At 50.6% G+C, this 12,194-nt stretch overlaps 1 protein-coding gene across 1 annotated transcript; it reads left to right on the top strand.

Moving 5' to 3' along the window:
* Positions 1 to 1,761: 1,761 nt before the first annotated feature.
* LOC311178389 (required for drug-induced death protein 1) lies at positions 1,762 to 11,926 on the top strand (the record flags this gene model as incomplete). The annotated part of the gene is made up of 2 exons (XM_084244944.1): positions 1,762 to 2,052; positions 11,469 to 11,926. 2 exons carry the CDS (start codon positions 1,762 to 1,764, stop codon positions 11,586 to 11,588), a joined length of 411 nt encoding a protein of 136 aa, XP_084101070.1. The 3' UTR covers positions 11,589 to 11,926.
* Positions 11,927 to 12,194: the final 268 nt, after the last annotated feature.

Genomic DNA, 12,194 nt, shown 5'->3' with positions numbered 1-12,194 from the left:
GCTCTGAGTATTACATGAAATTAGACACTTCAGATATCAAAGTATATAAATGGAGCCCACTTGGGGACTTTTATTACCACTGTGTAATCAGAAAAGTGATCACACTTGCCTAGGTTTTCAGCTGGAGCAGGAAAGCACTGTATAATGTCTAGACACTAGAGCAAGATTATAAAAATGGCTTTTGATCACGTCTCCTTGAGCCCTGGCTGTTACTGGTGATCAGGACTTAATGGGGATCAACTTTCAGTTGCTTCAGCAGCAGGCTAAGGGTGGCGGGGTTATCTGAATAGTATTTTGTGTGCATAAAAACACTTCAGATACCCTGGACATTCCACCTATGTCTCCACTGGATATTTAGTGGGGTGAGGGGGGTATCTCTGAAGTCAATTTCTTTCTTTCATAGAAAAAGGACTGTGTTATGTTGTTTTTTTAAAAAGATTTATTTATTTATTTATACAAGATTTATTTATTAACACAAGATTGATTTATTTATTTATACAAGATTGATTTATTTATTTATACAAGAACCGGGGTATAGGCCAGATACGCGGGAGGGTGAGAGGATTCACCAGAGACAAGCGGGGAACAGAACAGGCAGGCTGACAAAATACTCTGCTGAGGGGAGCAGCAGGTGAGACAGGAGAGGTCTGCTGCACCATATGAGACCATTATGTTTGTTTATAAATGAATACATAGTCTCTGTAGCAAAGTCACAAATCCACATGCCTCCCTTCCCTTAGCCTTTTAAGCTTAACTTGCAGATTGTTCTATTTTTACTTACAAACTTAATAAAATTTAAAATCACTTTACAGGGGCCTTTTGTCACTCAGTTAATTTAATTATCTTCAACATTTAAGTGACTTTTATTAACAATACACCTGGCTTTCTATTCAAGTACTTCAATTATGTAATTTTTATACAGAAAATTAAACTGAGTTTTGTATTCCTTTCCTTTTTAGTCTAAATCAATTACTTGCACTTATTTTCAATACTTGAAACTAATTTTTGATAGTCTAATATGCTAAATTACATTTTACGGAATTATAGCAATATATTCAGACTGTCCTTAAATGTATCACACATTTTAACAATATTACAATATTAGCAAAATTGGGGCCTCCCTGGTGGCGAAAGGGATTAAGACACAACCTGTGAAGCTCTCCGCAGCCTCTGCAGCTCGAGTTCGAGCCTGGCCGGCCAGGGAGCTACCCACACTGTGCGGCAGACCTCTCCTGTCTCGCCCGCTGCTCCCCTCAGCAGTGTACTTCTGTCAACCTGCCTGTTCTGTTCCCTACTCTGTCTCTGGTGAATCCTCTCACTCCCGCCCCCCGCATCTGTGGCCTGTACCCCAGCTCTTGTGTGCATAAATTAATAAATCTTTAAGAAAAAAAATTAGCGAAATCAACACTCGTTATTTCATACTAAACTCTTGGCTTTCCAAGAACATTGCATAGCTGAAGTATTTGAATAGAAAGCCAGATATATTGCTTGTAAAATAAGTGGGGTTCACCTGTTTCCTTGCAAGGTGTCTGGAACGTGCTGGCTGCCTTCCCTGGCGCCGCGGGGTCCCTCCGCCCTGGGCCACAGACGAGCCGCGCGCGATGGAACCGCCGCGACGCCGGGCCCCGCGGGCAGGGGGCGCTGCCACCCCAGGGCCACCGCCCCGTCGGGGCCGGGCCGGGGCGGAGGGAGGCGTGGACGGGGAGCAAAGGTTGCCGCCCGCCGGCGCCGCCCCACCTCGGCCCGAGCGCCCGCGGCATCATGACGGTGGGCGCGCGGCTCCGAAGCAAGGCGGCGAGCAGCCTCTCGCGCCGCGGCCCCCGGGGCCGAGCACGGTCTCAGGGGGACGAGGACACGGCCGCCATCCTCGAGCACCCCGAGTGTGCGGATCCGGCGGCCGAGGGGGCGGCGGGGGCGCGGCGCGCGGGGGGCCGGAGCGCACGGCGGGTGCACTTGGCGGTGCTGCCCGAGCGCTACGAGCCGCTGGAGGAGGCGACGTCGCCCGAGAAGCCCAAGAAGCGGTACCGGCAGAAGCTGAAGAAGTACGGCAAGGTAGGCGCCCCTCGCCTCCCCGCCCTGGGGAGCCGCGCCGTCGGGGAGCCCTGGCCGCCCGCCGGCTCTGGGATCCCCCGCCCGGGGCTCCGGCGATGCCCTCTGCCGCCCACTCCGCCCCCTCGCCCGCTGCTGCCCCGCGGCTCCCCAAGTCTGGGTCTCGAGCTCGGAGGTGAGGGGAACGTGCTGGGCCAGAGGGAATAGAATCTGCGCTCTCCCTACTGGTCGGTCGCTCCCACTGCTGGGGGGTTACTGTCAGCCCCGAGGCGCCCCTGGCCGGGGGTCGGACCCCCTCCTGGCTGCGTGCTTGGCAGGACTAACGTCCTGCCTATTTTATATATATATATATATATATATATATATATATATATATATATATATATATATATATATTTAAAGATTTATTTATGCATACAAGAGCTGGGGTGCAGGCCAGAGGTGCGGGGGGTGAGAGGATTCACCAGAGACAGAGTGGGGAGCAGAACAGGCAGACTAACTGAAACACACTGCTGAGGGGAGCAGCGGGTGAGACAGGAGAGGTCTGCTGCGCCATGTGACTTGCTCCCTGGCAGCCGGGCTGCTGAGGCTGTGGATTGCTTCAGAGCGCGGAGCTATAACCCGTTGCGCCACCAGAGCCTCCCTATTTTAGACACAGGACTACGAAGGCCTTGGCATAGCTTGGTGATGTGCTGAAGGCCTCTGGGCTAGAGAGCAGGGACTTGCAGCTCCGGGTTACCCGCTCCTGACAGCATCCTCTCCAGGATGTCCCAGCAGCTGAGAATGGTTTGGGGTATTGCGCCCCATAATCCCCAGGTTGTCCCTAGAGCCAGGAGCTGGCAGATACAGACATAGCACTTGTGGAATCTGCTCTTTCCTCTCCGCCAGCTCTGTGTGCTCAGGGACCTGTGAACACACTACCTACCGCCTGCCTAGTGGGGGTGTGGGGGAGGAAGAGAAGAGAGAAAATGGAATATTGGGGTAAAGTGTCAGTTTCCTCCTCAGAAATCAGATCCCAAAGGCAGTTTGCAGATGCTTCTGTGACCAAACTCTGGAGGCTACTGCCACCCCGGTGCCCCCCGGGCCAGACCACAGCCCAGCAGGAAAAGGCACAAAGCTCAGAGTGCTCCTGGCCAAAGGCCTCTGGTCCATCTGACTTACTGTCCAGCTATCTGTGTCCTCCTGGGACCTCTTATCACACCTGAAACCATCCACTCTCCCGCCCAGAAGCTTGGGTTTTTCATGTTCTTGAAAGCTGAATTAGCAGCTCCAGGAAAGGATCCCAGCAGGGAGGGGTAACAGGTATTCACCAGAACCCCGAAGTCTAAAGCTTAATGTCAGGCCAGACTAACTCTCCCTCTTGGTCCTAACTGAGCCCCAAGAAGCTACCACTTGCCTCTCTGCTGGTGACTAACAATGTGGAACCCTGGTCCCTGTGGATAGTCTGTGGGTACTCACAGCTATGCCAAGCTCTTGAGCTCCAAGGATGGGTCAGACGCAGCCCGCCCCAGAAGGACACCGCCCCCCCACCCCAGGGAGCTTCTGGAGGGAGCACGCAATGGCATCTGGGGTTCAGCACTTGGGCAGTCATCTCCAGGATCAGGGTGGAAAGTTGGAAAGTCAGGGAACTTTTCACATAGATGGTGCATAAGACTGGGCACAAGGGTGAGTTCAGATTTCATAGGTGATGGTGAGGTACCAATTCTCAGCCAACAATTGGCTGTTGTCCCTCACACACATTCTCAGCAGTATATTCACAATAGCCCAAAGGTGGAAACAACCCTAATGTCCATCAACAGAGAAATGAATAAATGAGATGGGTTCCATTCAGGCAATGGAATTGGCCCTAAAAAGCAGTGAAGTCCTGGTACTGAGCATCATGGATGAAGCTCTAACATACATCAAGCGAAGGAAACCAGACACACAAGGTAACATACTCTAGATATGATTCCATTTATATAAAATATTCAGAGTAAAAAGTCCAGCGCAGCAGAATGCAGACTGGTGGTTGCCTGGAGACTGGGGGTGGCTGTGGGGGGCGGAGGAAGAACTGATGCCACTGAACCATACACTTGAAAATGTTTGATTTTTACGTCATGTGAATTTCATTTTGATTTGTATAAAAAAAAAATCCACCAGACAGAAAAGGGGGGCATCCACAGCGGAGGGGCAGGGCCAGCAGAGATGTGGCCCGCCCAGCTCTGGGGTTTCACCTAGACCCTGGAGGCCTCAGAGATGACATTGTCCCATTGTCCCTGGACATGCCCTTTCTGCCCTTCAGAAGGGCAGCTTCCGCTTCCACTTTCCTGGAGGCAGCTGAGAAGGGAACCAGGCTCCACTTGGAAGATGGAAATATCCAGGCCCCCCTTGCTGAGAATCCCTGAGAACAGTACTGGCTGGGCTAGACAGGAGAGGTGATTTTACCTGCTTGGGTTTCCAGGTGAAATTTGATCTGACTGGGGCCCAGGAGCAGAGGCAGTGACCTACAAACAGCTCCAGATTATTAACCAATGCCTTTTCCTTCCAGAAAGGGCCATTACAGTACCTATTCATCTGTTAACCTCCCCCGTCCTTGGCCCAAGGCCCCTCTTACTTCCAGAGTCTCGGGTTGCTTTAGGTCAACAGTGGACCACGTGGCATGGGCTCCCATCAAGCTGCACCCCACAGCCTAGGTGTGTGCAGTGCACTCTCAGCCACCAGATCACCTGTTGCCATGGTCCCCTGAATACATCGCTGGCACCAGGTGACTAATGCAGGGCTGTTATAAGGAGGGCTTGGCATTTGTGAAATGTGCAAGGACCCGCTCACTCTGCCCTGCTGTTCCAAGGACCCCATAATCCTAACCAGGGGTGACCCCCATACTGAGCAGCTCCAGCTCTGCCCTCAGAAGGCTGGGTGCCTGGGACAACTGGTTCCCTGCTGTCTGTTTTTTAACTAAGTTCTTTTTGTTAAGGTAACATTGTTTTTCAACATTGAATATGAGTCAGAAATACAGGGTCCCACCTCTTCAGGTGTATGTTACCACACCACACCCACCACAGTCCTTGGGATCCCCTCCACCCTGCTCTCCACCTTCCTGCTCCCCCTCTAGGATCCTCAGTTTTACAGTCAGATTCTAGTGTTTAGTTTTGGTTTGGTTTTGTCTGACTGTTTTGTGTCTATTTTCCACAGGAGTGGCACCATCCAGTATTTGTCTTTCTCCCTCTGACTTATTTCACTAGCATCATCCTTCCCAGTTCCATCCATGTTGCCGCAAATGGCAAGAGTTCATCTTGTTTTATAGCCGAGTTATATCCCACCGTGTGACATAGCATGCCTCTTCATCCACTCCTCTGTCCTTGGGCACGTAGGTCCTGGCTAATTTTTTAAGTAATGATGCCAGTGTTTATATGGCGCTGGATGCAGGTTGGAGGAAGGGACATGGGTTTGCTGTGCCCCTACTGGGGTGCTCTGCTGCCCATTTTGTGTGCTCTCTCTCTCTCAACAACCAGCAAAGAACAGGGAGGATTAAAGGAAGTGAAGCTATTTGCTCCAGGCAGCTTATAGAGCAGCAAAGCTGGGAGGCAGCATTGACCTGGCCTAGGCCCATGTATTGGGGAGGGGACTCACAACTAAAACTTAGCTGATGAAAAGAGGCCACCTTTCCCAGCTTCCTGAGAGCCACCCACCGGGATTCTGATAAGGAAAGTAAAATTGTTAACCTGACAGTCAGAAGTAGGGGATGGAAGGGGTAAGTAGGGTGTAGAGTAATCTTTCACTCAAGAGAGAGAGAATGTCCCTGTGTTCTGGGGTGTTAAGGGGAGTGGGGGCGTAGGGTAAGGACACAGCTCGGAAGCCAGGCCGCCAGCCACTGGTTATGTGACCTTGGGCTGTGCTGGCCCCTCTGCCTCAGTCTCCTCCTCTGTTACATGGGTGAACACCAGCATGTGGCCAGGAGCAGAGGAGTCACTCTATCTAGAGGTGACAGGGAGTCGGTCACTAATGGCTATTATTAGAAGGGGTGAAGGGGGCCTCCCCGGTGGTGCAGCGGTTGAACGCTGGGTTACAAAGCTGCCCGCAGCCTCTGCAGCTGCGGTTCGATCCCCGGCCGCTGGGCGAGGGTCCCACATGGTGTGCAGACCTCTCCTGCCGCCCGCTGCTCCCCTCAGCAGTGTGCTTCATCAGTCTGCCTGTTCTGCTCCCCGCTCTGGCTCTGGTGAATTCTCTCACCCTCCTGCGCTTCTGACTGTACCCATGCTTGTATAAATAAATAAATACATCTTTTTTAAAAAGGGGGTGAAAGACCCCCCAATCACTGGCACTTTCCTGATTCCTTTCCGTGGACTCTGACCTGGACCCCCAGCTTTGCTCCCAGGCCCTGACTACCTTTGACAAGCAAAGACTTGATTTAGGGAGAAGCCCTCTTTGTCCAAAGCTGCCTTCTTTTCTGAAACTGGAGGGGACAGGCGATCCCTGCCCCCACTTGGGGACCCTCCCCTGGTAGTTTCCTGTGACAGCTGGAACAGATGACCACCAACGTCCTGTTTTAAAACAATGCAAATTGCTCTCACCAGGCACAAGGCTCAGGGCTGGTTCCTTCTGGAGTCTCCAGGGGAAAACACTTTCTTTGCTTTTCCAGATCCCAGAGTCCCCTCCTCCACTGTCAACAGCTAGTCCTGTGGCATCTGCCAACCTTTTACCCTCTGCCCTCTGCTTCTGTCCTCACACCTCCTTCCCTTTGCTCCTGCTCCCCTCCTTATGTGGATCTTGTACAGACACACCTCGGAGATAGTGCCGGTTCAGATTCCAGTGCAATAAAATGAATGTTGCAGTAAAGCAAGTCACTTGCCTGTTTTGACTTCCCAGTGCCTGTGAAAGTGATATTTACAATGTGCTGTAATTTGTGGGTTGTGCATAGCATTATGTCTAAAGAGCAATGGACATACCTTGATTAAATGTGACACAGAAGCTCCAAGTGAGTATGCGCGGGGCAGACAGCCCTGAGAGACTTGCTGGATGCGGGGTACCCTCAGACCAATTTGTAAAAAGTGAAATATCTGCAAAGTACATTAAAACCAGGTACCTGCAAAGATATGAGCCTTTATATTGACTGGCTAATCCAGGATAAGCCCCCATCTCAAGATCCTTAACTGAATCACTCCAAAGTCCCTTTTGTCATGTAAGGCAACATATTGTCTGGCTCTGGGATTAGATCAAGGGCACCTGGGGAGTGACTCAACCTACCATATTCTCCCGTGCTCCCCCATGCCCTCTGCCCCTCTGGGAGATTATTTGGGTAGGAAAAGTACTCATCCAGAAAATGGTGGTTGCCAGGGCCTTGGGGGTGGGAGAATGGAGGAGCAGTTGTTAAAGGCTTCCAACTTGCTACATTAGCCCTGGAGAGCTAACACACAGTACAGTGATTACAGACAAGGAAACGATATAAACACTGAACTTGCTCAGAGACTAGATCTTCCTTATCCTCAGACTGGAAGAAACGCTAATCATATGATGTAATAGAGGTGTTAGCTATCACACCTGCCAACAGAAGCTGGCAGTTATTGAACTATAAATGTATTGAATCCATTTGCTGTACATCTTCCACTTACACAGCGGTATATATTAAATATATTTTAATTTTAAAAACCTACTTGGAATTAAGTTAGTTCTTAGCTCCATTTTACACATAGTCACACACACAATATTTTATTCTTTGCTCTGTCCGTCAAGGGAAAGTTGTATAAGAATTTTACCAAGAGTTGTTTTCTAGTTCAGAAAATAGTGGTATATGAGTTGCCAACATAGCACATCAGTCCACATCTGCAGCTGTCTTGTCCAAGATGATCCTATGTGAAGGTAGACTATTTCCAGTCTTCTCATGTAGTTAAGTCCAAGCTTATATACGCTAGTTTAATTTCATTTATTTTATTTTTTGTGGGACCCTCGCCGGTGGCCAGGGATCGAACTGATGCTGCAGAGGCTGCGGGCAACCTCACAACCCAGCGCTCAACCGCTGTGCCACCAGGGGAGACCCTAGTTTAATTTTATTAGAAATTTATTTTGGTTCTTCTTTTATTTTTTTTTAAAGATTTATTTATTTAGGGCCTGACCTGGTGGCGCAGCAGTTGAGCGCTGGGCTGCGAAGCTGCCCACAGCCTCTGCAGCGCCGGTTGGATCCCCGGCTGCTGGGTGAGGGTCCCACATGGTGCGCAGACCTCTTCTGCTGTACCCGCTGCTCCCCTCAGTGCTTCCCACTCTGGCTCTGGTGAATTCTCTCATCCTCCCGTGCTTCTGACCGTACCCAGTGCTTGTATAAATAAATAAATAAATCTTTAAAAAAAAAGTTTTATTTATTTATACAAGCATGGGGGTACAGGCCAGAGGCATGGAAATGTGAGAGAATTCACCAGAGAGAGAATGGGGAGCAGAACAGGCAGAAGGACCAAAGACACTGCTGAGTGGAGCAGTGGGCGAGACAGGAGAGGTCTGCTGTACGCGTGTGGGGATCTCCCCGGCTGGTCAGGAATTGAACTCGCGCTGCAGAAGCTGTGGACAGCTTCACAGCACTGTGATCAACCCGCTGCGCCACCCGGGAGAACCCGGTTCTTCTTTTAAAAAAGAAACTCTACTTAGATCAAAGAACCTGAAGTCTGCTCCCCCAAATGACTGCTGGGTGGGTAGCCTATGTTTCTTGAGCTATTTTAGTATCTTTTTTCCTAAATTGCAAAGCTGAAGTGACAAGCAGTTTTTTTAAATAGCGGGCTGAGGAAAATACACATACCAAAAAATGTCAAGTTTAATGCAAGTCATCGTGATCCTTGTGGTGTTGCTTGTAAAGGGCGCCCCACACAATCATATCTGTACCCCGGGAACAGCGTCTTTTTTGTTATTTTAAACAGGTAAGTAAAATTCTTCCCCAGAGTCATAGCGCACACTTATAGAAATGTGTCTCTTAGCAACCTCATCTCCACCCCCGTCCCCCACACACTTGTGTGCCTTTCCTAAGGCCTCATGGAAAAGTCGATGGGGTGCTGTCTGGGAATCTGTGTCCAGTGAAGGTGCAGACTGACCTGTCTTTCCTGGAGCTCCTCATTGAGCCTGCAAAGGACCACAGGAAGCACCCACGCCCTTTCTGGCTGCTGGGGATCTAGTAATGAGCACAATATAGTCCCCACCTCATTGCATTATCCTGAGGGCGAGAGAAAGCCGAAGTCAATGGAGAGAGGCTCTTAAGAACCAATAGCACAGGTTATCTATTTATGTATTCACCACGACAAACGTAAATCACTATGTAATAAAAAGAGACAAAATACACTAAAAATAGCTGACCTTTGGAGGCACCTCTGTGCTTGCACTTTGTACATTACCTGCATAAACCCATTCCATCCACTGCCCAACCCAGTGAGGTGGTTACTAGATACACCTGCTTCATAAGTGAGGCAGCTGAGGCCAAGCAAAGTTACGGAAGTGATTGAACTGGAGCTCAAGCTCCATCGCGAACAGTTGATAGCCAGGTTACACACTTTCTTTTTTTTTTTTTTAAGATTTATTTATTTATGCATACAAGAACTGGGGTACAGGCCAGAGGTGTGAAGACTGAGAGGATTCACCAGAGACAGAGCAGGGAACAGAACAGGCTGATCAATGGAAATACACTGCTGAGGGGAGCAGCAGGTGAGACAGGAGAGGTCTGCTGTGCCATATGGGTAGCTCCCTTGCTGGGGATTGAACTCATGCTGCAGTGGCTGTAGATAGCTTCATAGGTTGCGTCTTAATCCCTTGCGCCACCAGGGAGGCCCCCCTTTTTAAAAAAGATTTATTTATGCGTACAAGGGCTGGGGTGTAGACCAAGGTGCGGGGGGTGGGGTGGTGAGAGGATTCACCAGAGACAGAGTGGGGACTAGAACAGGCAGATCCACTGAAATACACTGCTGAGGGGAGCAGCGGGTAAGATAGGAGAGGTCTGCTTCGCTGTGGCTCTGCTCCCTGGCTGGGGATTGAACTTGTGCTGCTGTGGCTGTGGATAGCTTCATAGTGCTGAAACTTAACTCCTTGTGCCACCAGGGAGGCCCCACACTTCCTTTTTTAAAGAAGCGCTGTACAGTAAGTTCCCACCTAACAACCACAGGTTCTTGAAACTGCAGATTTCAGGAAAGAACATGTAACAAAAGCAGGCCCTTGAATAATACTGATTCCCTGCTCTCCTGAGATGGGTGCACCTCATCTTTCACAAAAGAGATCCTAGGAGAGCTTGGAGACTGTGGATGTGTGTTTTCTTTTTCTTTTTTTTTTTTATTTATACAAACACTGGGTATAATCAGCAGCGCTGGAGAGTGAGAGAATTCACCAGAGCCAGAGTGGGGAACAGAACAGGCAGACTGACGAAATACACTGCTGAGGGGTGCAGTGGGCATGGCAGGAGAGGTCTGTCGCGCCATGTGGGACACTCGCCGTCGGTGGGGGATCAAACTGGCGCTGCAGAGGCTGGGGGCAGCTTCGCAGCCCATCACTCAACTGCTGCGCCACCAGGGGAGGCCCTGTGGATGTGTATTTTCTGTGTGTGTTGGTGGCAGGGACGCTTGAGGAGAAAGGAGAAGGTAAGAAATAGCACTCGGACCAGCCTGAGACAACGGCTTTTCCAGACAATGTCGGAAATCGAGGTGCTTGTTTGTGGTTGTGAAGAGGGAATTTTAGGGGAATCAGTGCCCCAGTTCCGGGACCTGGGAACGTCAGTAGCCAAGGAACAAGTGTGTGAGAAAGTCCAAGTCATCCACCTGGATGTTGAGGTCATCTAGAGTGATGACAGAAGATGGGGGTCAGGAGAGGAAGTCTGGGGGCAGCTGCATGATCAATGTCAGTCCTTAGTAATGGTGCTCATTTCTCTGTTGTGATTCCCCTGAAGTCCCTTGGGTGCCCCTGTGTGGCATCCAGCTTGCAGAGAAGGACAGGCAAGGGAGGACAGCAAGGACACCACTGGGGCTGACCCTCGAGGAACTTATGGTTGTATCAGAAACACAGGACTTATGGATGCAGCAGTCAGAGACAGCAGGAGCCCCTCAGCAGGCAGATGGGTCAGACAAGAATTGGCTCTGTAAGATGAGAGAGGACAGGACCTGCTTTCCGATAAGGTGGAGAAGGAAACTTGCCCTAGCCTTCAGATGACGTCCAGTAACTTAGCTGGAACAGAGAAGAGGAGCAGGTGTTTTGGTTTTAGAGCACAGCTCACAGCTGTTTCTAAGATCTCTGAGCTATCTGGAAAGACGTGCTTGAAAGCAGTTTGGGAGGTGCTGTGTCTGTTTCCATGGTCCCCACATGTCCCTATATTGGTGGTCGGTGTGGTGCGGAAACAGGGTATTTGCCTGTGTATTCCTGTGTACGTGCCCATGACACAACATTGCCCATCCTAACCCTTTGTTTCTTCCCTTTATTCTTACAAACAGAATGTGGGGAAGGTCATCACCAAGGGCTGCCGCTACGTGGTCATCGGCCTGCAGGGCTTTGCCGCCGCCTACTCTGCCCCCTTTGGAGTGGCCACCAGCGTGGTGTCCTTTGTCCGCTAGGAAGCACTGCTGGGGCCCAAGCCGCCAATGAAGATGGAAGCTCCGGCTCTGGGAGGAGACTTTCAGACTTGAACCCAAAAGAAAAAAAAAAAAAAAGCCTCTGTTGAATGAGTGAATGCTGTCAGCGTGGTCACCCTGCGCATCTGCTGAGCTTTTCACGACTGCGGCACCTGCTGGCTCCCATGGACGATCCTGCAGAGAATTTGACCCATATCAGGTTTGGGATTAGAGGTCATTTGCTGAAACCTGAGCCTTCATAGAAGACCGTGGCGGGGGGCTGGCATGGGGACTCACACTGACGCCGCCAGCATTCTGGGTGGGCAGCGCCATGGGGAAAGATTGGGGACTGGATGGATGAGACCCTGGAGAGGTGGCAGCGGGCAGGCCGGGCCAGCTCTGGGCAGCTGGAGTCCTTTTGAGGGCAGCAGCGGAGCTGGTCTTTCTGAAGTCGTGCCACCCCATTGCCGCCTCCACCCCCTGGGTCCCCAGGCTTGAGAAGAAGGAAGGAAGACAAACCTCTTTGAAGGCTAGATGCTTTGAAAACTGCTGCTGCTGTGTTGTGCTGTTTTAGAAGTGGATAAAAGCCTGTCATTCTCCCCCCTCTCA

The sequence above is a fragment of the Talpa europaea genome (assembly GCF_964194135.1).
Source record: "Talpa europaea genome assembly, chromosome: 10".
NCBI classification, from domain to species: domain Eukaryota; kingdom Metazoa; phylum Chordata; class Mammalia; order Eulipotyphla; family Talpidae; genus Talpa; species Talpa europaea.
Note: the sequence above shows the minus strand (reverse complement) of the source record. Positions and strands in the feature narration are given on the sequence as shown.